Below are 27999 nucleotides of genomic sequence, written 5' to 3' on the forward strand. Positions count from 1 at the left end.
AATTCCACATATAAATGAGATCACACATACTTTTCTTTCTTTGTCTGGCTTATTTCATGTAGCATAATATCCTTTAGGTGCATCCTTGTCACAAAAGTTAAATTTTCTCTTGTCTGGGTGAATAATATCCAATTGTGCTTGTGTGCGTGTGTGCGTGTGCATGTGACATTTTCTTTATCTGTTCATCCATGTCTGTACATTTAAATCATTTCCATATCTTAACTATTGTTAATAAGGCTGCAACAATCAGGAGGGTGTGGATATTTCCTTTGGATATATATCTAGAAGTGGGATTGCTGGGTCATATGACAATTCTTTTTTTTTTTTTTAAAGAGAGAGAGAGAGAGAGAGAGAGAGAGAGAGAGAGAGAGAGAGAGAGAGAGAGAGAGAGAGAGAGAATTTTTTAATATTTATTTTTTAGTTTTTGGCGGACACAACATCTTTGTTTGTGTGTGGTGCTGAGGATCAAAACCGGGCTGCATGCATGCGTGCTACCGCTTGAGCCACATCCCCAGCCCGACAATTCTATTTTAATATTTTTATTTCCTTTTTCTAATACTGGGGACTAAATATGCTACACAAGTACTTTACTTGATGGGTCAACACATGAAAACTGTTTGACATATATTTACAAATAATTTTTCCCATATTGGCATCGTGTTTTCTTTGACATGTAAAAATTATAAATATAAATTATATAGTCAAGTCATTCAATTCCTTTGTAAATTGTACCAATTTATTCATTTATAAGGCTTTTCTTTATCTCTACACCAATGAAATATTCACTTGCATTTTTTCTAGTTTCTTTATGGTGCTTTAAAAATACATTTTAATTTTCTTTATTGTAGGAAACAAGTCGATAGTCTTTTTTTCATACAGTTAATCATGTCTCCTTCACTATTAATTGAATGAGGTTTCTTTTAAACACTGATTTATGATGCCACCTTTATTTTCTAAAGAATTCTTAAACTACATGGTTAGTCTTATGAGCTCTGTAATCTCTTTCATTGCCTGTTAGTTTGGCTGCTAGTACCACACTTTCTTTGATTACTAACTTCTACTCATTCATCAACCACCACATTCGCCTTCAGGAAGCTTCCCAGATTCTTCCAAAAAGATAACACTGCTCTCCAAATAGAGAATCGCCTTTATCAGGTACAACATTTTGCCCTACAAACACAGTTAATAGTATTGATCTTTTCCAATTACATTCCTTTTTTCAATATTTTTTAGTAGATGGACACAATACCTTTATTTTAATTTATTTATTTTTATGTGGCGCTGAGGATGGAACCCAGGGCCTCACATATGCAAGGCAAGTGCTCTACCACTGAGCTATAACCCCAGTCCCCTCCGATGACATTCTTCAGGGCAGGTAAGAGTTGCACAATGCACAACAAATGTGCATTAAAATTTAAATTAGTGGAATTTGGGTTAAAAGTTAGTCATGACCAAACAGTTCTAGTTTAAGCGGGAAAACGAAAAGAGACAGTTCTTTCATTTATTTCAACAAACATCACTGTGCTGCCTGTTATGTAAGGATTGTACGGTTAAGTGAACTTAGTCTCTGCTCTAGGTAGCTCAGTAATTACAGAAAAGACAAATAAATATATGCAATTAAATGCAGTATGACTAACTAAGCATGGACAAGGAAAGAATGAGGAAAAATCGAGTAGTGGGCAGTGTTTCAAAGAAGTGAGCATAAATACAAGGCGGGTTCATGGTCACCCACAAACTTCAAGAGAACTTGTAATTAATCTTAACGACAAGGTGCACCAATTTACATTAATTTGTCCTTCATTCTGTAAATTCCTCCAGGAAGCCTGGCGTTTAGGTAGGATGGGCAAGCCGAACAGACACGTCTGGGAGCACTGTGTGGGCGCTGGTCTACACAAAACTTACACGACTAGAACAGAGCGGGGTTAACCGACGGTGTGTGACGGGATGGAAATCAGACGACGGGGACAAGATAGAAACCTTTACCTGTCAGGCTTCTCATCTGCAAGCCACTCACTTGTGTTGGTTTAAAGGCAATACACGCTAACTAGGGGCCCTGTTGGAAAAGTGAGCACAGTTCCAGGCACAATTCTAGTCTTCCTGCTCCGCCCCTGACTTCGGGCCAGATGTTAACGCAAGAACTGACATCACGTAAGCGTGGCGTCATCAGCACGACGCAGGCTCACAGGGCGGGGCGTCTAGCTCACTTCAGAACGCGGTCGGCTCCACGCAGCAGCGAATTAGCTGCCTTCCATAATAGAAGGCCCGACCGGTCGGAATTCCGCCGAAGCGCCGAAGGCGCTCAGGGGCGGTTTACCTTCCTCCTTTCCTTGGCTTTCACGTGCATCCTCTCTGAGGTCCGGGAGCGACCTGGGCGGCGACGCGCTCTGCAACCCGCCGCTGGGGGCGGCCACGCTCACGCACGCTTGTGCGCATGCTTGTTCCCTCAGAACCCGGAAGTGCGAGGGAGAGGACAGCCACGTGGGTCGAGCTGCAGTGCAGCTCGCATGGGGGAGTCTATCCCGCTGGCCGCCCCGGTCCCCGTGGAACAGGCGGTGCTGGAGACGTTCTTCTCTCACCTGGGTATCTTCTCTTACGACAAGGCCAAGGACAATGTGGAGAAGGAACGGGAGGCCAACAAGAGCGCGGGGGGCAGCTGGCTGTCGCTGTTGGCGGCCTTGGCGCACCTGGCCGCGGCCGAGAAGGTCTATCACAGCCTCACCTACCTGGGGCAGAAACTAGGTACCTCCGCCCCGCCCCCGTGCCCCTTGAGGAGGAAGGAAAGGGAGTACATTCCCCATTCGGCAGTGGCTTGGGTTTCTTGTCTCTGTCGCTCTGAGCGGCAGGCTCAACTCTGCATTCCCAGGTCTCCTCCCACTGTTCCTTTCCTTCCCTGGCTTCCACAAACCCCGCCCATCGGCCTGCGTCGCAGATAGACCGACTGGGAGGATGTTCTTAGCAGGGCTGTGCCTCAAACCGATGGGTTTACCATTATGCCTCGTGCATGGATAGGTGCCATAAATGAGAAGTTAACCAAACTCCTGTGTCCTCGTTCTTCCAACTAGTGACACTGCAGAGAAGCAAAACTTGGCAATATAACCAGATTGTGTTAATGAACACTATTTGGCCTATTAAGGGTAAGGCCCTGAGTGTTATGGATGGAGTCCTATACCGTTTTCCTAGTCAGTACATATTTAATGAATGAAGAACAGATGGATATTAGGCAGGGAAGGCAAGAAATACGCCGAACACTAGAAAGTGGACTTAGGAGGAAAGTGGTAAATGCTCTTAGCATTAGCACTCCATGTATCTCTTATGTCCAAAAATAGATGCAAAAGCAGATTCAACTCTTTTCAGTAGTAAATATATATAGTAAATATATATTTACTACTGAAAAGAGTTGAATCTACTATATATATATATAATCTGAGTAGATATGGAAATAATAGATGTAAGAGCCAAAAACTGTGCATATAAAATATTTCTTAAGGTAATAAAGGTTTGAATTCTGGAGCTTTGGGATGTGTTAGTATTTGGCTTATTTTAACCTCTTTAATTATCAGATACACAGAGGGTCTGGTGAATGAAGGACACATATAAACAATATAAGAATAGAAAGGTAAAATTGGGCGTAACTTCCATTTTTAAACCATGTATTGTCTGATAGTGTCCATCTATTGAGCTTTTGGTACACACTTAAGGGACTGAGCTTTGAGATTCTTATGGTGTTGATATTCAAATATTTAGCATGTTAATTTGTTGGCAAACATGGGTCAGATAGTTTGAACTTGTATGATTTTTTTTCTCCTTTTTTTTTCCCCACACTGGCATCTGGTAAATATGCAATTGCTGTTACATGTTATTTCCCTTTTTACAGATTAACAAATTGTTTGTCATTGTGAGTAGAAGAATTCAAACCTGAACTGCCTTTGAACTGTCAGATTGAGCTATCCTTACAATCTGTTAAAAATATGTATGTATGTCATCATTTATACATACTATGTTATAGAGACATGTTTGTATGTGTATATATATGTTTATGAAAATGGGGGAGGATTCTAGCTATAATATTGAAGATAGTTAATATTCTGACAGTGTTGTAGTTTTTTGACTCTCCCACCTATAAAGAATAGTGATTGATCCAAGTGTCATGATTCTTAAAACTTTTTTCAGCTCATCCTTGGGGATTTGATGAAAACTGTGTCCTTAATAACAAAAATATATATGTACACAAAATTTTACATATAATCTGATAGGGTGTGGTTGGATTTCCTAAAACCTATTTATGGACTTCAGTTTTAAAAAAAATCTGGTATTCTAGTTGTACATTGTATGAACCAGGTTTTTATGTATACAGAAGTGGCTGCCCTATGTGTAAGAACATATGTATGAGTCTTCTACTGTCTCTAACTTGGGATCTCTGAAGTGGCCATTGTGTAAAGTGAAGAGTTCTGCTTGAACTCCAGTTGGAATGGGTGAACCTGAGGGCTGTCCTTAAAATTGACCTACCCAGCAGCTCACACTATGAGACATGCCCAGGCACTGTTAAACTCCCAGGTGATGGCCTCACTTCTGAGTAAATATTCTGAAAATGGCGTGTTTAACTTTAGTACTTCATAACTTACATGTATAAGTAATAGTGCAGCAAATGTAAGTTATAGAATTTAAATTTTAACTTTGCGAATATCTTAGTTTTTTGTCCATATTTTTGAACATATGTGTTGTCAGTGTAATTATAATAGGACCTCATGATTATTAGGTTGACTGTCAATTTTCTAAAAAATTCTGTTTTGCAATTTAAAACATTCTCATGTTCTGCAACTATTGTGCCAATTAGAATATTTATATGGTTTTATATTTAATTAGAATATTTATATGGTTTTCTTTATAAAGTAAAACAAAAAGTTTATGCATGCTTAAGTCTTTTTCAGCTTTATTGAGGAATAATTGACAAATAAAAATTGTATATATTTAACATGTTCAACTTGATGTTTTGATATACATAAACATTGTGAAATGATCACAGTTAAGCTAATTAATATATATATATATATATCACCTCACATGCTTTCTCTCTTTTCTTTTTTGTTGTGAGAACAATTAAGATCTATTGTCTGAGCAAGTTCCAGATTAAAAAAAAAAAGTGACTATCTTGTGACTGATGTTTGTCTGAGGCTATAGCAGTGAACTCTGGTTATTGAAGCAAGTGGAAGCCTTTGAACAAATGACAGATTTGACAGAAGTCTTTTGTTCCTGTTGTGGCTCTGTTACTGAAAAACTTTGGGTGGACTCTTGGTCTTAGCACCTCTCTTTCCTTTGAGGGAAGAATAATACCTGTTTGGGAAGGATCAGTGATTAAAATGTGCTGATTCAGTGCCTGTGGAGGATTTTAAAACGCCATAATTTAGTTCCCTTTGTTTTGTTACTGGAGAATTACCTCAAATCTGATTGCTAAATTTGGCACAGTAGAAAATGATTTGAGAACTGATGTTTAAAAATTATCATTAGCAAGAAGTTGTAGAGTAAAATACAAAAGATGTTTTACATATTCCTTTTTAGTTGTTCATGGACCTTTATTTTATTTATTTATATGCAGTGCTGATAATCAAATCTAGTGCTTCACGTGATAGGCAAGTGCTTAAACACTGAGCTACAACTCCAGCCCTACATCCTCCTTTAATATGCTTAAAAAATTTCAAGATGAACTGTTGGAATCTTGAAAAATATTAAACATTCATAACTAAAGCCTCCTAGGAATAATTCAAAACAATTATATTTTGTAAATTTAAAATAATGGAAAGAGAAATCAAGTGTTTCTTGTTTCCCAGTGTAGAGGAATACTAGGTCTGACTGGATATTCCAAACTAGGATAGATGAGAGTTTTTAAAAGAAATGCAATGGTTGTTTCTCTCTTTCTTATATTGATTTTGATTTGCTTGGTTTCACATACTGGTGGTGGATGTATATTGATAAGCTTTTAAAGATATCTGTTTTATGTAGTCTTTCCATTCCTCCAGAGAAGGGAAATCTGATGAAGGTAAGTATGTTTTTCAATGCAGAGTTAAAATTTTCACCAAGGCCACTTGTTTGATAGTGGAAGTGAGTACACAGTTAAGGTCAACTGGCTATTTGTCAAGTAGCAGTTTGTTATAGAGTTTTCAAAACTCAATAATATATTATTGGGAATTTTCTCATATCAGTTATAAGTTAAAGAGTCTAGCATTATTGAGCATGTATTTTCCAGGCATATTACAAGTACTATTTAATTTTGTCTTTTTAACAGCTTTATTACTAGTTTTTTGTTTTGTTTTGTTTTTTGAGTACCAGGAATTAAACTCAGGACATTCAACCACTGAGCCACATCCCTAGCCCAATTTTGTATTTTATTTAGAGACAGGATCTCACTGAGTTGCTTAGTGCCTTGCTTTTGCTGAGGCTGGCTTTGAACTCGTGATCCTCCTGCCTCAGCCTCCCAAGCTGCTGGGATTACAGGAATGCACTATGCATCCTGCTACTAATTTTATGTTAACGTTGAACAACAATAATTAAGGCTCTGAATGATAGGTAGTTTGAACATCACACAGCTTTTTAAGCTTGGGAGCTGGGATTTGAAACCAGGTCTTTCACACTTCCAAAGATTTGGGAGTTTATATGACACTTTTATTTCCTTCTTAACCTAAGAGATTTTGTCCTACACATGGGCACAGAGGCCTATTTATTCTTCTCATCACTCTAGAAAATCAGAACTAGACTGAAAATGGGCATGGGAGGAATACAGACCCTCCAGGGTACATTTACTGTATGAAATGCTAGTGTGATGATTGATCTACTTGTGTCATGGTATTTGCACCTATTAGTAGGAGAAAAGGTGTGTGTTGTTCATTGTGTTTAGACAGTATCAGTAGTAGAGTTAATATTAAGAAGGATTACCACCATTAAGTTTGTCCAGAATCAAGGATTCACAGAAGGTAGGACTTGGTTTTAAAACCTAGACTTAAGCTGAGTGTGGTAGCCTACACCTGCCCAGCTACTCAAGAGGCTAAGGTGGAAAGATTGCCTGGGCCCATGAGTTTGAAACCAACCTGGGCAACATAGCTGGACCCAGTCTCAAAATAAACCTGGACTAAGAGTCTCCCAGGAAGCCAAACTTTTAGTTCCTAAATCGGAAAGGTCCTGGCTAAACTGTGACAAGTTATTCACCCAACTTAGTAGTAAGGGATATTAAGATTCATTTCTTAGCCAGGCATGGTGCTGCATACCTATAATCCCAATAACTGGGGAAGCTAAGGCAGGAGGATCACAAGGTTGAGTACAGACTGGGCACCTTAGACTCCCTCTCGAAGAAAGGGTGGGAGACTGGAGATTTAATTTAGTCGTGAAATATACCTGGGTTATATGCCTTAGCCTACTGTAAAAAAATAAAGCAAAACAAAAAAACACCCAAAACAAGAAAGATTTTTTTTTTTTTTTTTTGGTACTGGAGATTGAACCCAGGAATGCTAAACCACTGAGCTACATCCCCAGCCATACATACGTGTGTGTGTGGGTGTGTGTGTATATATACACACACATGTTATATGTGTACAAGTATATATACATACACATATAACGTGTTATATATATATCCACACACACATACACACACAATCTCTCTCTCTCTCTCTCTCTCTCTATATATATATATATATATATATTTTTTTTTTTTTTTTTTGAGAGATGATCTCACTAAGTTGCTTAGGGCCCTGCAACTTTTTTTTGCAAGTTTCTGAGGCTGGCTTTAAACTCACAATCCTCCTGCCTCAGCCTCTGGAGCTATTGGGATTACAGGCAGGCACTACCATGCCTGGCAAAGTTTTATTTCTTGAAGCATTAACCATGTAGTGAACTAAAAACAATATTGTGAAATAGTTTATTGTTAAGTGAGTATTTTACAAATGCCTTGATAAATGATTTTTACCCTTATTTAATATGTATAGAATAATACTTCATTCATTATAACACTCTAGGTTTATCAACAGAAAATTTAAACTCACTGGTCTCTGAATTAAAAAAAAATATTCCTATAAATCACTGTTTTAAACATGACCTGCTTCTAGCTCCTTGGTGGGGTGCTGAGTTGCTTAAGAAATTATCCACAAAGCTAACTTTATAATTAGAAATATAATTGATAATGTATAAATACAGAAGTAAATGGTATCTATGCTGTTTGATCCTTTTTGACTGTTGTGTAGGCTGTAGTTAGTCTTAGTTTCTGCTTATTTCATTTGGAATCTCTGAATTACAGCAGCAGCTACTTATAATTGCTTCATGATCTTAATAATTCAGAGGGTGATGCTTATCATATCATAACCTATATTGTCAAGAGTGCTGAGATTTTCTTTTTTCCCCTGACATCCCAGTAGGTATTCATGCATAAAAGGGATGTGTGTATTCCATTTTCTAGCACAGCCTAAAAACTAAGAGTCAAAGGAAATGCAACTCTAAAGCAGAAACAGAAAATTCTAATCTCCAGAAATAACAAGTGTTTAATAATTCAGGTGTTGTTTTTTTATATATATATTTATGTGAGAGGAGGGCTTTTTAGGTCCATATCAATGTTATTTTGTAGGTTAATTGTGCTCTTAAATAAATCTGAATGCTTATTGAAATGGAGTGGTAGAATGGGGAGAATTGGAATGTGGGTGAAAAAAAATCCTGTATGGGTCCACTGCTACACCGATGAATTGCATAATATATTCAATTAACTTGTTCCTCAGTGAAATTATGAATCATAAAATATTTGTATTTCAACCAAAAATCTGAAAATATGATAGATGTAAACTCATTGAGTTCTGTGGGTTCTGGTTCTTTCCTTTTGAATGCTGGGAGGTGATTGGCACTTATGTTTATCTTCTTTACCTGTCATGTGCTTATGTCCTTTGCCCGCCAGGGGGCCAGTCTTTCTTCAGTCGGAAGGATTCCATCCGCACCATCTATACTTCCCTGCATAATGAGCTGAAGAAGGTGGTGACTGGCCGTGGGGCCCTAGGTGGGACTGCACCTCATGTGGAAGAACTCCTGTCCCATCTGTCAGAGCAGCTCTGCTTCTTCGTTCAGGCTCGGATGGAGATTGCAGACTTCTATGAGAAGATGTACACACTTAGCACACAGAAATTCATCAACGCTGAAGAGCTTGTTGGCCTTTTGGACACCATCCTCAAGAAATACAGCTCCAGGTCAGTGTAGGGCAGAAGGGAGGGAGAAAATGTGGCAGCCCTCTTATTACCACATAGATTCTGAATTTTTTTCACACTAAGATCTATGAAGAAATAACTATATTCCATTTTATTTATATTAATTAATCAACAGGAATAGATTAGGCACCTTTGAGCTTAGTTAACACCATGTTGGACAGATACTTCTCTAAGCAATAGCAAAAATTGAGAATGAAATAATTCTTTAAAGTTGTATGATAAATTGATTTTGCTGCTTATGAAATAGTTCTAAGAGTAAGGAAACTATATAAAGTAATGTGACTTTTTAACATACCATGTATTGTCCTTTTCAAATTAATCAGCTAAGTTGTTACTCTGATGTAGCAATTACTAACATGTGTTGGGATCTCCTTTGTAATTTCTTTCAGAGTCATATATAGTTTTGTTTTGTTTTTTGTTTTCAAACTTCCTTAGTGTAGACAAGCATCTATTTTTGAGGAGGCATACTTAATTTTTTTTTTGATAACTAAAAAGTTGTTTGAAGGAGAATATTAAGTTTTTTTTTTAAAGATGTTGACCAATTGTAAAATTGCTTTTGTTTGAAGGATATTGCTTTTCTACAGAAATGAGACCAGTTATGTTGCATTGCTCACTGCAAAATGGCCCAAAGTGTAATACCAAAAGAATTTTAGAAGCACTGTGAATATCACTGAAGCAAATAACCAAATTTTATTTTGCTTCCTTGAAGCCTGGCATAGTGCCTTGTACATAATAGCAACTAGATAATTGTATATTGGAATGATTGGAGAGTGATTTCTTTGAAGAATGCCACCCTTTGGATATGAAATCAGATATGTTTGCTTAAAAAAGAAAGGTGGATTTTTTTTATTATTGTGAATTACTTTTAATTTCAAGCAAAATAAATATCTTATAAGTTCAGGGAGAAAATCTTGATTACCTTGAAGTGAAAATAATTAGAGCATCAGTTTTTTCTTTTCTTAATTTTGAACTCTAGAAGAAAATGCCCAAGAGCTTGTTCCTGGGTCTGGGGGCTATTGTACACATGAGAAAATTGCAGAAAAACATCCCATTAGAAGCAAATATTAATGTTCATCCACACTGTCCTGCCTAAAACACTAATGTAATGAATCCTTCTACCTTACCAAGTAAAGACTTGAAAAATAAAAAGCCCCAAACATGAGGAGATATCCTACATAAGAAAAGGCAAAGAATACTGTTAGGTAAATGTGGACCTGAGAAGAAAGACCAGGCTCACAAAGCAATGATCAAAGGATGTTTTGGTGACAGGGACAGTCTGTTTATACCCCACTAAAATTTAATATATTTATTACCAAATACGCATTGTGCACCTGATATCTGCCTAAAATAATGTGCTCACTACCACATCATTCTCTCAATAACCTTGATAATGAGGCAGTAGGTGCTTAGTAGATGTTTGCTGAATGAATCAGTACATAGCTTTTATCCTGGTTGAGAGTTTATACTTTAAAGTAATGGGTAACTATGAAAAGTTCTTTGAACAGGGAAGTATAATACCCTTATCTTTACCTTAGACTAATTACTGTGGCACTGGAGTGTGTAATGGGATGGTGAAGATAGTGATTGCAGAAGGAAAGGGTAGATAGTCCAATAAGTGGTAGTGGTTCCACATTGTTGCAAGACAATAGGAAACAAGCTGATGACCAGAAGTCTACAAGTCTTGGCTGTCAAAGATGATTTGGAGCTTTGCTCCACCAATAATAATATCATTTACAGAACTGAGAAGTCAAGAAGGGGAGAAGTTTAGAAAGAAAAGCAAAAATTCAGGGCAAGTTGAGTTAGAGTTGCTACAGATTTTCAAGTAGAGACTAAGCAGGCAGTTGAAAATTAGGGTCTAGGACTCAGATGAAAGGCTAGAATTGGAGAAAACAATTTGAAAGTAGCCTCATGCATTTCTTTCTGTTTCAAAACTAAAATGTCAATGTTTCTTTAATAAAGCGGCAATTGATTCTACAGCTTATATAAATGGAGGGTGGGAATATTTATTTGTTTATTTATTAAGGAATCTGGCACATATTGAGCAACTACTGTGTGACAGACCCTATGGTATATATTATATATATTATCTGATTTAAATCTTAGGTGTAGATAATGCTCCTTGTATGAAATCTCATAGAAGTTAAACACTCTTCCTCCTCTTCTACCTTTAGAATCATATTCTTTTTGTTTTTCTATTTTTCTTTTTGGAGCTAGTGATTAATCTCAAGTCCTTCTGCATGCTAAGTATGCACTATACATACCACTGAACCACATCCTAAATAGAGCTTATATTCTTTTATGATGCATCGTTGCTTGTATAAAATATTAAGATGTTTCTTATTTTCCAAATAAGTAACTTCCCTCCATTGATCATTTTGCAAGTCACTAAATAAAATTGGTTCTTCAGGAGTCATGGTAAGCACTTACTACCTTCCTCTGCTAAGAATAAGAGTTATGTATTACATAGAATCATGTAATGTCCATATTTTGTCAGAGCACAAGATGATTTGGTTAATATATTTTTAAGTTTTAGTATTTCCCTTTTTTTTTTTTTTTGAGGGGGGCCACCCAGGATTGAACTCAGCCTTATTTTATATATTATTTTAGAGACACGGTCTCACTGAGTTGCTTAGCTCCTTGCTTTTGCCAAGGCTGGCTTTGAACTTGTGATCCTCCTGTCTTAGCCTTCTGAGTCACTGGGATTATAGCTGTAAGCTTATTATTTCTTTTCTTTTCTTGTGCTTATTATTTCTTAAAGTTTTCCCCTAATTTTTAATTTTGAGTTTTTAATTCAATAGAAAAATTGCAGGCATAGTATGGTGAACACAATTACCATATGACCAGCAATTCTACTCTGAGGTATACACCCAAGAAGAATTGATTGTGATGATGGTTGCATAATTCTATGAAAATGCTAAACCATTTAATTATATACTCATAATGGGTGAATTTTATGGTATATTTATGGTACATGAATGAAATACTAGTAAAGCTGTTACTAAAAATACAAACAGTTGTGCAATGCACATATAAATATCTCTTTTAGATTTATATATTGTTAAAATTTTCCATGTTTGTTTTCTCTCTGTATATAATTTTATTATTGTTTAGAAGTAAGAGGCAATCATCTTGTATCTTACTTCCAAACAACAATTAAATTATGTACAAGAGATAGAAGTAATCGAGGCGAGGGATGAAGGCAGTGGCAGATCACTTGCCTAGCATGTGCAAGGCTTAGGTTTCAAACTTGAGTACTGCAAAACAAATCAAATTTTATCTGATAAATATATATTATATGATTATAGAAAACCAGCATTGGGCTGGGGTTGTGGCTCAGTGGTAGAGCGCTTGCCTATCATGTTTGAAGCTTTGGGTTTGATCTCAGCATCACATAAAAATAAATAAATAAAATAAAGGTATTGTGTCCATCTACAACTAAAAAAAATTTTTTTAAAGATAAAAGAAAACCAGTGTTGATGGTGTATATCTATAATCCCAGCTACTCAGGAGGCTGAGGCAAGGGGATTGCAAATTCAAGACTAGCCTTGGCAACCTAGGCAAGAACCTTGTCTCAAAGTTTAAAAAAAAAAAAAAAGAAGAAGAAAATCAGTGTTGAATTTCCTGAGTATAAAAACTCTGTTATGTTTACATATGCTTCTTAGAACATGAAATAGATTTCTATAGATTTAAATAGATTTTATCTTTTATAAAGATGTAATGCTGTAATCATATAGTTCATATTCACAATTCCCCAGGTGTCCCACAGATGTCTTTTATAGTTGGTTTTTATTTTTAATATTCATATCTCTTTGATCCGTATGACAGTTCTAAATTTTCTTTTTATTATTGTTCAGTAGGTAATATGACTCACAATGAATAAAGTACCAAAGAACATATAGTGTAGTGTTTCTCCTGCCCCTGAATATTAGCCCTCTAAAGGGGCAGCTGAAATTAGTGAGTTCTGTTATTCCTGAGACATAGTCTATGCCTACAAATATATTCACTTTCTTTTTTTAAACATTTACAAATTTTATACTTTTTTAGAATATTCATTTATTTACTTCTTCCATGAATCTGATTAATACAGATTTTCTTTTAGTAAAATGATTTTTTTTGCAAACCAAAAACAAGTGTAATTGGGAATATGATACTAAGAGGAAGAAATGTCATGCAGAGATGTCCAAATGCTAAGGTGAAGTGGTTTGCAGAAATATTTGGGAAGCTTAAGAAAAATACCCACTCCTAGCCCTTTTCCTTTTCCCCAAGAGAGTAAAATTTAATGTTTCTGTCCAGAAGCCTGTGTTTTCAGACTTCTCAGTGATACTGATACATAGTTGTACAATAAATAAGAGGAAGATGTCAACTCATCTACTGGGTATTGAGCCTTAGTATTGTGAATGCATGTGTGTCTCTCCTATGAGTGATTAGCCATTTTGATTTCATTAGATTTTTAGTCTGTCATCTTTGAACCTTCTTGGAAAAACTCCATTTTCCAGAGACTTATAAATTTCACCCTTTTCTGATGAAAGCCCAGATTTCATTCTTGAAACTCTTAGGGTGGTTGCTTAGTTGTACCTCTCATCTTTTGAGTGGATGTCGAAGGAATCTGATGGAACTGAATTGCAGTATAGCGTATGGCCAATAGATGTTTTCTCCTCTAGTCTCTTTTACCCATGTTACCTTTCTCTAATTAAAAAGGAATTTATGATCACAGACACATTCTAGCCTGAAAATAGTCTAAGTTAGGGAGTTTGGGTTAATTTGAACAACATAAATTCCTTAGTAAAGAAATTCTAAGAAGTTAAGATTCTATTGACTTTCTTTGGGAAGTAGGATTAATTAGGTATAAATTAACATGGTTTCCATTGTTAACAAGATTAACATCCTTTTTTTCTATAAGCTTTTTTGATTTAGCATCTGTACCACATCAAACACATTTCTTTTGCAGTTCTAGGGCTCTAGAGAAAGAATTCATATCTTGGTGATCTCTTGTATTGAAAGAGCTAATCCTCTACTTAAAGGACCCATTTCTTTGACAAGGAAAGTTTATTTGTCCCAATAAAATTGATACATGTCAGAACTTTCATATAAAATTTTGTGAATAGGGTTATCTTTCAAACAATAAAATGTCTTTGTATTTAAAAATTAACAAGTTTGATGAATAACATGGAATCTGATTCTCTGGCCTTGATTTGAGGCCCATGAGTTATTGCAGTGTCTAATCTCCCTTCAAAGTTGAATGGAGGGGCTGGGGTTGTGGCTCAGCAGTAGAGCGCTCGTCTTCAAGGCACTGGGTTTGATCCTCAGCACCACATAAAAATAAATAAATAATTGCCCAACTACAACTAAAAAATATATATTAAAAAAAGATGAATGGAAAGCCAATTTTTTCTTTTTTTCTTTTGAGAACCAGTTGTGTTCAGAGTACAATGATATTAAAAGTTTCCTCTTTTGATAAACTTATTTTGTTTTTAAGCAAAAGTAAATTCTTGTTTAAGAATCACAGTCCTTTGTGATGGTGAATTTCAAATGGAATTATTAACAAATTGTGTTATGTTAATAATTATTAATTATACAAGAGTTTCATTGTGTTCTGTTTAGAATAAGAAATATGAATTCAGCTTGTACAAGATTAGAGTGTTTACTCTTCCTTGAATACTTTGGAGAAGAGGTAGAACTTGGTTTTATTTCCTGATTCTGTAGAATTTGTTTTGAATTTATCTACCTGTTTTGTACTCTGGGCATAAAAGAAAATTTGGCTAGCTAACCTTTCTGTTTCATGGTTAAAAAGTGGAAGGTGAATTATAAATGGAAATTAACATGTTCTGTCCTAAATAAAAAATGTAATTCTAAGAAATAATGCTGTAAAGAAGGAAGGAAGCTATTACTTATGCATTCTAAATAGTTCCCCCCCCCCCCCCCAGTGCTAGGGTTTGAATCCAGAGTCACCCACATGCTAGGCAAGTGAGCTATATCCCCAGCCTGGTTTTTTGTTTGTTTGTTTTGTTTTGTTTTTCTTGAGATGGGGATTTACTAAGTTGCCCAGGCTAGCCTCCTGCCTCAGCCTTCTGAGTAGCTGGAATTATGGACATGTACCACTGTGCCTGGCTTCTAGATAGCATCTTAAAAAGTTCTAGGGCTAGGGATATAGCTTAGTGGTAGAGCTTGCCTAGCATGCATGAAGCCCTGAGTTCAATCCCTAGTACTGAAAAACAAACAAACAAACAACAACAATTTCTGGCATGGGAATAATATATCATTCCATGATTTATATTCTGGAATCATAAATTTATAGCTAGAATTTTAAAAACATGTTTTTCAAAAATTGACCTATATAAATTTTCATTTTAGGAAACAGTTTCTTTATTTGAATGCTTCAGCTGACAGATTTTTTTTTCATTTTAAGGTATGAGTTTTATTTATGGGCAGACTTTTAACAAATTTTTTATTTGTTTTAATTAGTTATACATTAAAATAGAATGCATTTATGCACTTTGATATCATACATAGATAGGAAATAATTTTTCACTTTTCTGAGTGCACATGTTGCAGAATCATATTGATCATGCAGTCATATGTATGCATACAGTAATAATGTCTGTTTCATTTTACTGTCTTTCCTATCCCCACATCCCCTCCCCTCCCTTCCTATCACTTCCCTCTACCTAATCTAAGGTAACGCTATTCTTCCCTAGTGCCTCTCTGCTGTGTCCCACCACCTTATTATGAATTAGCATCTGCATATTAGAGAAAACATTAGGCCTTTGGTTTTGTGGGATTTTGTGGGATGGGCTTATTTTGCTTAGCATGATATTCTCCAACTCCAACCATTTACTGACAGATTCCATAATTTTACTCTTCTTTAAAGCTGAGTAATATTACATTGAGTACCACATTTTCTTTATCCATTCATCTATTGAGGGACACTTAGGTTGGTTCCCTAGTGTAGCTATTGTGAATTGAGCTGCTATAAACATTGATGTGGCTGTGTCACTATAGTTTGCTGATTTTAACTTAGGGCAGCACTATGATTTATTTAGGCTTTTATTTAGGCTTTATGTTCTATTTTCTTCAAGAAATGAGTTGTGATAATGAGACTGTTAATGAAATAGTTTGTTAGTTTCACTTGTATAATTCAACATCATCAATTATTGCCCATTAAAAATTCCATAGGCAAAACCAATAATAGTATCTTCTGTGGTAGCATCTTTCTAGGCATTTGACGTGCCTAGATCTTAACATGAAGAAGTGAAGTCTTTTGTGATTTTGTCTGAGCTTACCTTTTCAAGTTCATTTACCACTGCCCATCAGATGCCTTAAATTGCAGCCAAATTCTTAGAGGAAGAGGCTCCAAACAGAAGTCACTGAAGATTTTAAGCAAAAGTCAAAAAACAATTCATAATTTGATGTTTCTCATAATTATTTGTCATTACCTGTCTCTGTTTTGGGTCCTTTTTTTGGTTATTGTGTTTACAATGTACATTCATTATTCTATAGTCTATCAGTTAGCTATTGCCACAGTAATTTCATATAACAAACCACTCCCAAATTGACCCATTATTCTGCCCCCTAGAGGGATTGTCTGAGCTGGGTTCATTTGGGTAGCTCTGCTTAACACTGTTGGTCTTACTGGCTTATTTCTTTGCTGTGAGCTTTGGGCTTAAGTCTCCTCCATGTGTTCATTCTGAGGCCAGGGTTGGAGGGGAAGTTTCTAACCAGGAGCAGTGTTCACAGTGCAAAAGAATAAATTCAACCAAACTCATTTAAAGCCTTTGCATCAGATTTGTTAATATCTCTTTAGCCATAATCAAGTCACATGACCTAGTAGTTAGTCCAGGGGTAAGATAGTACTCTCTGGTGCTTTTGGAAATAGCAACAGAGTTTTGCAGCAAAGGGTGTAGAATCAAGGGTGGTAAGAATTGGAGGCCAGAAAATCAAGACCCCATCTTCACATGGCTAAATTCCACCTACTCTTTTTCCCCCATTTTTTATTATGGTTTTAAAAAAATAAAATTTAAGTTTACAGCTCAGTAGTGTTAAGAATATTCACATTCTTATACAATAGCTCTTTGGAATTTTTTCCCCCCAGTGCTGGGGATTGAACCAAGGACCTCAAGCGTACTAGGCAAGCACCCTACCACTGAGCTATGCCTCCCGCCTCTAGAATTTTTTCCATCTTATAAAACAGAAATCCTAAACCCATTTTTCATATTTAAAACTGATATCCTACTAAATCTGTTGAGTAACATTGCTCCCTGTCCCTGCTACTGGCAACCATCATTCTATTTTCTATTTCTATGAGTTTGATCTTTTTGTGACTGGGTTATTTCACTTAGCATAAAGTTTTCAAGTTTCTTCTTGAAAAGAAGAAAACTATGTACTATGTAAGGATTTTCTTTTCTTTTTTCTGGGGAAGGGGTACTGGGGATTGAACTCAGGGGCACTTGACTGCTGAGCCACATCCCCAGCCCTGTTTTATATTTTATTTAGAGACAGGGTCTCACTGAGTTGCTTAGTACCTCGCTTTTGCTGAGGCTGGCTTTGAACTTTGTATCCTCCTGCCTTAGTCTCCCAAGCCACTTTGATTACAGGCGTGCACCACCATGCATGGCTATGGATTTTTTTTTTTTTAAGGCTGAATAATAGTCCGTAATGTGTATATACTGCATTTTCTTTATGCGTTCACCTGTCATTGGGCTTCTATCTCTTAGATGCTTCTAGGTATTTAAATATCATGGCTGAATTCAAATGCCATTTCCTCTATGGCCTCTATAATTATTCAACGGAAAAGAATTAGTTCTTCTAAACTATTATTTTACTTTTATTCTTCATTATAAATGTATTACTCTCTACTTCTTATTATAAATACCTCCTTCTACTGTGGAAGGTCCTGTAGGGCAAATCTCTGGCTAATTCTTCTTTGTTACAGTAGTCCCTCCTTTTCCATGATTTTGCTTTATTTGGTTTCAGTTGTCCATGTGTCAGTCATGATTAAAAATATTAAATGGAAAATTCCAGAAATAAACAGTTTGTAAGTTTTGAATTGCATGCTGTTTTAATGGAGTGAGAATGAGAATCATCCCTTTTCCCCATATATCCATACTGTATAAGCTACCCACTCCTTGGCAATTGAGAGAGAGAGAAAACATGCACATAATTTATATTATGATATATTGTTCTATTTGTTCTATTTTAGTATTAGTTGTTGTTACTATCTTGCTGTGCCTAGTTGATAAACTTTTATTATAGGCATGTATAGGAAAAAAAAAAGTATACATAGAGTTCAGTACTATGAGATTTCAGGCATCCACTGGGGGTCCTGGAACATAAGCCCCACAGCTAGGGAAACTACTATATCCTCAATGTTTTGGCTTCTGAAAATCAATAAACTAATCATTTTAAATGAAAAGAGGTTATAGATTTCTTTTTATTGTAGTAAAATGGACAGAACAAAATTTACCATTTTAACCATTTTTAAGTATGCAGTTCTGTGGCTTTTAGTATATTTATAGTCGTGCTTTAGATTTATTTTTAATTGGACTTCTGGCTTCTCACATGCATGGGACCGGCATAGATCTTTTGAAAGGAACTCATGATGTAGATTTGAGAAAGGTACTGTTTCTCAAATGGAATTTTGTTCCTCATTAGAATATTATACAAACTTCTTTTATATTTTCCTCTATTTTGTGGAGCATGCCGACTCACCTTCCCTCATCCCTTTCCTATCTTCTTTAGAGCAAATGTTTTCTGCAAATAATTGTCAATTTCTTCTGTATCTAGACTCTTTTCAGGCTTGCTGCTGTAGCTTAGGTATCTATTTTTGGATTACAACCATTTAACAGATCCCCCTATAATATGAGTTGTGAATAATATGAAGCACACAGAGTGGAAACAGGGAAATGATGCATCATAATACTAATCTCTGTGTCTTGGCAGACTAACATCAACATGAATTTTTAGCTCTTCTTGAAAATGAAAAATAGCTTCGACATTCACATTCATCTTTAATAAATGTCGAGCATTTAAACACTTTTAGTATGTGTTATGAAAGAGCTTGTTCAGAATTCTTTCTGAAGGTTATACAGAGAATTCATGTCCTTTCAAGGACAGCACTGGATATAAATGATGATTTCCAACTGAAAATAGTAGAAAAGTATCAGAAATATTATTTTGTAGATGGTTTCTGAATTATAATGATTTGATTTGACTTGTATTTTTTCATCTTTACAATAATGCAAAAGTGATTCCCATTCATTGGAAACCATATTTCAAATTGTGGATTTTGATCTTTTCCCAGGCTTCTGATATGTAGTATATTACTCTTTTGTGCTGGACACTGGTAGCTTGCCACACTCACAGCCAGTCACATGGTCACAAGGTAAACAACCTATACTCCCCAGTATACTGTTACATAGAGATGATATTCTGTAGGTTAGGTGTATTGAATGCATTTTTGACTTAAGATATTTTCAATTGAGTATGGATTTACTGGGATATTGACATTGTCATTCAGGGAACATCTGTAGTAGGGTTTTCTCCAATTGCATACCATTTTCCTCTGATTAATTGTTCTATGTTCATGGTTCCTTGGCAGATTTTCCTTGTAGCCATGATTATAGAATATGGTGGTATTTAATGCTCATAAGCACCAAGGGGCCTGGAGACTGAGATGGTAGGAGCCTTTCATAGAATTCAATGCTTTTGAGACTTATGCTACCACGTGTATGTGTGTGTGTTTGACTTCCTGAATGTTTATTCCCAAGTGTGTAATGTTTGAAGAACACAAATTAATAAAGCATGTGAGCGAAAAGATTTTGAAATCTGGCTTATCTTTTGATTATTTTAGTATATTATTAGACTTGACCCTCCATTAGTATTTTAACTTCAACATTTTGAGGATGTTGAGGATAAAATGTGGATAATAAGTGAAAATAATGTTATTTTTATGTGAATAACTATTTGTTTTGACATGAAAATCAGTTTCTATCTTATAATGTCCAACCTGCTACGTGACTCTTCTAATCATAATCCCTTAAATGAGTATATAAATAGATTTTTTAAAAACTTTAGATATACTTGTGATGATTTTCTTCCAGTTACTTAATTTGTGATTGTTAGATATTTCTTATTTGGCCACCATTTAGCTTTTTAAAAAATATTTTTAGTTGACAATGTATATTTATTTTGTTTATTTATCTGTAGTGCTGAGAATTGAACCCATGTGCCTCATACATACTGGACAAGCATTCTACCAGTGAGCCACAACCCCAGCCCCCACCATTTATCTTTTAACCAGGATTAAATATGAAGGGAATTTGGAACTAGGATTGAATAAGGGCTGTCTAGTAAATGCTGTCTGTTTTTCTTTAATAAACATTTATTGATTGTCTACTAAGTTGCATATATAGGTTTATAGCGTGTACTCTTATTTGTACAATAGGTTTAATAATGCCTCGTGGAGTATAATAAATGACTTTATCTGTTTTATGTATGTACTCAACAGATGTTTTAATGACTTTAAAAAAATTTTTATAGTTGTAGATGGACAGCATGCCTTTTATTTTATGTGCTTATTTTTATATGCAGTGCTAAGGATCTAACCCAGTGCCTCACATGTGCTAGAAAAGCATTCTGCCACTGAGCCCCAGTCCTATCCCCTTTAGTAACATTTTTTTTTTCTAAATCTGTACCTCTTCAGAACCACCCTGAAAAGAGGATGCCTTGTTTTGATGATAGTTAGTCATACAATTCTCAGAATAAATAAATTAAGAAAGACTAATAGCAAATTTGATTTCTTTATATCTAAAAAAGGTAGTCACTCTCATTTCAAAACAAAACTCCAGGCTATTTCCATAATATATGATGGTAACATAATTCTGAAAATAAAACAATGTGGAATTCTTTCATCTTTCCTTCCCTGTCCTCAAAATAATAATATTTTTTGGCCATGTGGGCTTTTTTTTCAAGGTAGGAAACATCAATGTGGAGTAATGTTCCCCTGATTTCTAATCTCTCTTGTAGGTTTCATCACCCAATCCTCAGCCCTTTGGAGAGCAGTTTCCAGCTGGAAGTCGATGTTCTGAGTCATCTCCTGAAGGCCCAGGCCCAGGTCTCAGAGTGGAAGTTCCTCCCATCCCTGGTTAACTTGCACAGTGCTCACACTAAGCTTCAGACTTGGGGCCAGATCTTTGAAAAGCAGCGGGAGACGAAGAAACATCTGTTTGGAGGGCAGTCTCAGAAGGCTGTTCAGCCCCCACACCTTTTCCTTTGGTTGATGAAACTCAAAAACATGCTCCTGGCCAAGTTTAGTTTTTACTTTCATGAGGCACTGAGCCGGCAAACGACAGCTTCAGAAATGAAAGCATTGACTGCAAAAGCTAACCCAGACCTGTTTGGAAAGATTTGCAGCTTCATCAGGAAGTATGATGCTGCCAACGTGTCCTTAATTTTTGACAACCGAGGTTCAGAGAGCTTTCAGGGTCATGGCTACCACCACCCCCATTCCTACAGGGAGGCCCCTAAGGGTGTGGACCAGTATCCAGCCGTGGTGTCTCTGCCCAGTGACAGGCCAGTCATGCACTGGCCCAATGTCATCATGATCATGACAGACCGGACAACAGACCTGAACAGCTTGGAGAAAGTGGTTCATTTCTATGATGACAAAGTTCAGAGTACCTACTTCCTTACCCGCCCAGAACCTCACTTTACTATTGTTGTCATTTTTGAGTCAAAAAAATCTGAACGAGACTCCCACTTTATTTCCTTCCTCAATGAGCTCTCACTTGCCCTTAAGAACCCCAAAGTTTTTGCAAGTCTGAAACCTGGATCCAAAGGTTAGCCAGTGATTTGTGTAAGAGATTTTTAAGACTGGAATTTGTGTTCTTAATTGCTCTGATGATCTGCAGTGGTATGTGGCAAGAATTTACGTCCATTCATGCTTCTTTCAGAGCAGTATTAAAGACAAATCCTCCCTAATCGTGTAGTACACTTTGTAAGCAATTAAGGCCAGTTGAATTAAGTATCCAAAGAGTAATCTGGGAAGTGATCATGGACTGCTGTGTATCTCCACTGTTCAGCAAAGTAGTTCCAGTATTTTCTCCTGTATTTTTCCTCTATTTTATGTGGACTGGACATTTTCTGTCATTGCAATTAAAGGTGAATCAGATTTGTAGCGTAATGTCAGCTTTTAACAGTTCAGATGATCCTCATGGCAACTCTAATGGCATTGGTTCTTTTGGAGTGATCTATATGTCAAACTGCATTTGTTTTGCCTTTTTAAAGTTTGAAGTTTTTATTGTTTTAAAGTCAGTGTAAGCCATCGTGAGGTTTCTTCTTCGTACTATCTCTTTGACTATTATCACTTTTTTGCTGAAATCTATGTTCATCTTTGGCTCTACTCCCTGGTTATTTTTAGGCTCAGAAAGTATCAGTTTTGGTTTTTCAACCACTTTAGCTTCTCATACAATGTGCCCTGCTTTTATAAAATCAAAATGAAGGTCTTGATGCCTTGCATTTACTAAAAATCAATTGTGCTTTCAGAAGACCTCTTCATAGTTGAGTAATTAACTGAGTACTTAGCACATCTGAACTTGGGTTTTATGTCTGCCTCCTGCAAATTATGTTTAGTAGCAGTGCTACATCTTAGCACTGTCGGCCTCCTCATTTTCCTTCAGTAGGTGTTCATGGAGAAGTCAGTGGAATAGTAAAGGCATAATGGACTCTGAAATCCTTCATTTCCGTTACTGTTTCAGAGTAAAAAGGAACCAGAAAGAATAACCAAGTTGTTACTACTTGGTAGTTCTTTCAAAGTTTGTGTAAAATGTTACAGCCAGCTGAGTGCTGTTTCTCATGATTATGCAGACCCACTGTTGCACTGTGTGTCCAAGGAGGACACACCAGTAACATCAGCAGAGCCAGGGAGCCTCCAGTCAGTGGGAAGACTGCCCACCTAGTCTGGATTTCCTGGTAGAAGAACACACCCGCCTACTTTCTGGAGAGAACATGTGTTTTTCTTTATTTCTCTCTCATCATATGATTTGTAAAAAGCCAGTTTGCTTTAAATAGAATGTAGTGATTTATCTCTGCATTTTATTCACTCAGGTTCTATAAAAATATGAACAGATTTTACAACATTGACCTTACTTAAAAAATTGAAAACAGTTGGAACTAAAGAGTCAAATCATTTTTCTTCTTTTTTTGTACTTTGCCAAGTAACTGAAAAATATTCCTTGGTGTTTGTATATTTTTTTCCTCTGGATAAAACCACCATGAGCCTTAATGATAGGGCTCCCCCATGTACCTAAAATAATATGTGCTTCAGTGGAACACAGAGGGGTGTAAATAAAACATATGTGACACTTAAGCTGTCAAATGCATACATATTTGAATTGTATGTTTATTTTTTAAACAAAAAAGAATTTACAAGGAACAGAAGGCAGATGTAAATATTAAAATCTAAGACAATTCATGAATCACTGCAGCTGTCATAGACTGTACTGAGGGATTCTGAAGATTAAATATTGATATTCTAATGATTTCTTAAACCCTCCAAAAAAGTTTTCTTATTATATTAAAAAACATTTTGGTTCAAGTGAAGAGTCATTTTTACTCTCAGGTTTATCCTCTAACTACAGTAAGAAGATGATCTCTTAACACCTGTGTTTTTCTAATTGGAAGAGTAAATCTGCACATTCCTTGCCGACTATCTACTTTGAAATTCATTTCTAAAACCACAACCTTATGATTTTCTGGGTAGCTGGGAGCATGGTCAGCACCAAGTCTGCCAAAGAAGTCCCTCAAGGAGTGTTTCTTTTGAGGGTTCTGTTTGGACATAGGGTGAATGTTTACAGCTTTGTCCTCTCAGGGCCAATCTGTTATCCATACATAATTTTGGGTAGTGTGTGTGTGTGGGGGGGAAAGCCTACTTTTTTTTTTTTTTAAGAGAGGGAGAGAATTTTTTTAATATTTATTTTTTAGTTTTTGGTGGACACAACATCTTTATTTTATTTTTATGTGGTGCTGAGGATCAAAACCAGCGCCCTGCGCATGCCAGGTGAGCATGCTACCGCTTGAGCCACATCCCCAGTCCAAAGCCTATTTCTTAACTGAGGAGCCAATACGCTTTTTATAATTGCTTTCTACTTTTGGACATATTGGGAAAATTTGCTTTCAAGAAATAATTGATCCTTCACTGTACTCCCAGTGGATTCAATCAGGTGATCTTTAAACCATGTCCACCTTTTTGATCTAGCAGCTGATTTATGAGTTGTATTTCTTTGGCAAGTTAGCTTCTGAGTTCAATTTCTCTTTCTGTAAAATAGGATATGAAAACATGGGTTGCCTTTTTCAAAGGATAGAGTAAGACTGTCATGAGATCATTCATATAAAAAAGACTTTGAAAACTAGTGTTCAAAAGCTGTATAAATAAAAGATGAGCCCCTCTTCCCTTAAATTTGACATCTCTCCTTTTTTTTCTTTTTAAGTCTATGACCAACCTATGCTTACATGTGAAATTTGAATAACATTTAAAGAGCTAGTTTAGAAGAGGAGGCAGATAAATGCCTAACCAACACATCCACTCTTCCTCTTTTGGAATCTTTGTGGTTCTTTATTCCCAAATTTTTGTGGTTGGTTGATAGCATTGTTTCAGTTATTCTCTATTAACTCATTTTTTAGGGGTCTGATTGATCAATCAGTTCTTGAGAGAAGTGTGTTAAAGTCTTCAACTGTGGGCTGGGGTTGTGGCTCAGTGGTAGAGCACTTGCCTAGCATGTGTGAGGTACTGGATTTGATCCTCAGCACCATGTAAAAATAAAGAAAGATATTGTGTCTAACTACAACTAAAAAATTTATTTAAAAAAAATCTTGAACTGTGATTATGGATGTGTGTCTTCTAGATAGTTTATATCAGCTACAATCTGGTTATGTTCTAATTACATTTTTCCTTTTTTATTAGCCAGAGTATATTTACAAAGAAAAATTTCATCTCCCAATATTTGGTTACCTTGAAGTACAATTATATAGGAATGGCTTGGTAAATCTGATTTTTCCTTTTGCCTTTTTTAAAATAGTGAATTAGTTCCTTAGCATCTTCCAGAGAAGCTGTAGAATTTTAAAAGAAACATGAATTTTTAAGGATTTTTGCCTCTTATGTTTAACCTCAAATTTGAAGCAAAGCAGCCATTTTCCCCTCTCACCTCAAGATACTTCTGTGTAAATATTATGACTTTCCCTTTTTTTTCTCCCGGTTCTGTCTTCATTACTGTTGAGTATTTTCCTCCACCTTTCCTCTTCCCTCTCTCCATTTCCCTTTTCCCTTCCTTCCTCCCTTAGTTTCTGATATTGCCCTCACCAATTCCACTCCACTCACCACCCCCACCCATGTCTCAGGGAGCCAGAATATGCCCCAGTGGTCTCTGACCCACTTTGGGGAAGTAGCATCTGGAAGTATTCGTTTTGATTGATTTTACAACCAGGTCATCTTTTTCAGTAAGTAAGAATATGTATTGGGGTGTGTGTGTGTGTGTCAATTTTGACACTAATGGGGTGAACACAATGAAGCCTAGCCACTTTGAGCACACAGGACCTTTAGCCAACTAAGCCAAGCAGTGCTGTTTGTGTCTAGCAGATAATTTGGCCTAATAAATATTTCCAAGAGTAGTTTTCCTATGTAATGTTTTATTAGGATCATTCTTATTCTATTTGTTTTAATTAGTGTGTGAAATCATTAAATTAGCCCCTGATTTTTTTTTTCTTTAAGGAAAAAGTTATTTTTCTCCTTTCTTAATGAGAAAGAAGGAATACCATGTGACTCCCCAAGAAAGCCCTGTAGGTAGAGTTTAATTTAGCAATTCCCTCTCTACTTTTCTACCAGGTTCCTGTTACCAATGCAATTATTTCATGGCCTTTTGCCTGAATTATTCTAAGCAGCTTCTCCAGAGGAAATGAGTCAGAAGAAATAGGCTTGACGTGCACTTCTGCCTGTAGAGACTTTTCTTGGTATCACATAAATCCATAAGGCTTAATTAATGCAAGTATTTTGACTGTTTGCATATTTTTTCAGTCTGCTTTTGATGACAAGGTCTGTTTTGGGGGTACTTTACATATAAAACCATATGGTATGTGTAAGATATCAGGTTAGAAGATGGAGAGACAAATGGGCTCCTTTTCCTGTAGCTCTCTAACATCCAGGCCTGGAGGTGGTACTCTTAGCCCTGGTATAACTCAGGGAGGGTTCTCGGGAGCAACTGTATGGGAGTACATTCTGAGAGGGGTGCTTAGCACGCAGTAGCAGCAGCAGAAGAATGTAGGATGGCATCTGCTGTTGACCTAGGAGAGGAAAATAGTTGAAGGTTTTTGCTAACTTTGTCCATAAGGTGAATTCTGCTTTTGCCAGTCTGGAAACAACAGAGAAATTCTGGAATGCAGTTAAATTAGAAAATCTGATAAGTGGTGTGATCTGAGACTTACAGTGACTCAGCTGGTTGACATTCTAGGTTTTAGGCCTAGGCTCATTTCTTTTTTGAACAGACATGGCAGTACAGGACACTCCTTTCCCCCAGGGTCATCTTGGTCTTAGTTACTCCAGGGTAGGTCAGTGTTGGAGCTGCTCTCCTGACCACCGCCCCCAGCAGAAGACGACAGGATATGAAACGACTCCTTCCTAGTGTTCAGCATTCATTCATTTAACAACTATTAAAAATTGACTATGTGAAGGGTGGTGATAAAAGTTAACGAAGACCAATGTGATTCTTTGCTTGGTTGGTGCTTGTAGTTAAGCAGTCTGGCTCCAACCACCCAGGTAGCCACGAGTGTCGAGGGCTGTAACCAGTGAAATGCTGAATAGCTTTTATTTTATTATTTTTTAAATTTTTATTTGTTCCTTTTAGTTATGCATGACAGTAGAATCTATTTTGATATATTTATACAAACATAAAATATATCTTATTCTAATTAGGATGTATGTGATGTTGAGATTCACTGTGGTGTATTCATATATGTACATAAGAAAGTGATAGTCGATTCATTCCACTGCCTTTCCTATTCCTATCTTCCCTCCCTTTCCTTGATTCCCCTGTGTCTAAACCACAGAACTTCTATTCTCCTCATATTACTCAGTTATAAAGAAGAATGACTTTGTGACATTTGCAGGTAAATGTATGGATTTGGAGACTATCATGCTAAGTGAAATAAATCAATCCCAGAAAAACAAAGGTTGAATGTGCTCTCTGATGTTTAAATGATAACCCACTGAATAGTCTTTAAATTTGTGGCACTTGTATACCTTCCTATGGAAAAAAAAACCCTAAAATTATTATTTTGTTTAGGGAATGGGGTATGGTATGTCTCAATGGTAGATTGCATGCATGAAACCCTGTGTTCAATCTTTAGCAGTGTCAAAAAACTGAAATCATTTTGTTTCGCCCCAAAGATGGGTCTTATTATATACTGCAATTATTGACATTAAAATAAAATGTTAATTGCCCTTCTAAATGTGTGTATACATATACATACATATATATAAATGTTGTGTTACCATAGGTTCTAAGAGCTAATGACCAAATGATATATATATATGCATTAGAAAATATAACATATGCTAAGCATAAAAGTTACATTTAATTTGAAATATATCTTTCAAATGAATAGGTATGTTGTTTATGGTGATTTGATTAAAGAAATTGTCTCCATGTTCCTTTCTTTCGTGAACAGGAATTTTTACATCTTGCAATAATACCCCATATTAAGAACAAGGAATCCTAATTTTTTG

The 27999-nt window shown here is 36.2% G+C and overlaps 1 protein-coding gene and 1 long non-coding RNA gene across 5 annotated transcripts in view; one reads left to right on the plus strand and one right to left on the minus strand.

Moving 5' to 3' along the window:
* The window catches only part of LOC120888283 (uncharacterized), a 112044-nt gene extending 109453 nt beyond the window's left edge, over positions 1 to 2591 (minus strand). Inside the window, exon 1 of the long non-coding RNA XR_013440537.1 lies at positions 1984 to 2591. This is a non-coding gene — a long non-coding RNA (uncharacterized LOC120888283). The remainder of the gene's footprint in view (positions 1 to 1983) is intronic.
* Kics2 (KICSTOR subunit 2) lies at positions 2201 to 27722 on the plus strand. Of its 4 annotated transcripts, XM_013360117.4 has the most exons (4): positions 2201 to 2739; positions 8927 to 9212; positions 21252 to 22063; positions 26104 to 27722. In XM_013360117.4, the coding sequence occupies exons 1-4, from the start codon at positions 2505 to 2507 to the stop codon at positions 26175 to 26177; spliced, it is 1407 nt and encodes a 468-aa protein (XP_013215571.3). In that variant the 5' UTR covers positions 2201 to 2504; the 3' UTR covers positions 26178 to 27722. The 4 variants fall into 4 exon arrangements, with proteins under 4 accessions (XP_013215571.3, XP_005328747.3, XP_040136315.1 ...); XM_005328690.5 differs by having other exon boundaries at positions 2202 to 2739; positions 21252 to 27722; XM_040280381.2 differs by lacking the exon at positions 2201 to 2739 and adding an exon at positions 2956 to 3134 and having other exon boundaries at positions 21252 to 27722.
* The last annotated feature ends 277 nt before the right edge of the window (positions 27723 to 27999 follow it).

Source organism: Ictidomys tridecemlineatus, chromosome 6, assembly GCF_052094955.1.
Source record: "Ictidomys tridecemlineatus isolate mIctTri1 chromosome 6, mIctTri1.hap1, whole genome shotgun sequence".
Lineage (NCBI taxonomy): Eukaryota > Metazoa > Chordata > Mammalia > Rodentia > Sciuridae > Ictidomys > Ictidomys tridecemlineatus.

Excerpts from the sequence above, each read along its gene's own strand:
- Kics2 (XM_013360117.4), top strand. The coding sequence starts at position 2,505 with ATGGGGGAGTCTATCCCGCTGGCCGCCCCGGTCCCCGTGGAACAGGCG. Across the intron at positions 9,213-21,251 it reads CTCAAGAAATACAGCTCCAG|GTTTCATCACCCAATCCTCA; the intron begins GTCAGTGTAGGG and ends TCTCTCTTGTAG. Across the intron at positions 22,064-26,103 it reads TCTGAAACCTGGATCCAAAG|GTTCCTGTTACCAATGCAAT; the intron begins GTTAGCCAGTGA and ends CTTTTCTACCAG.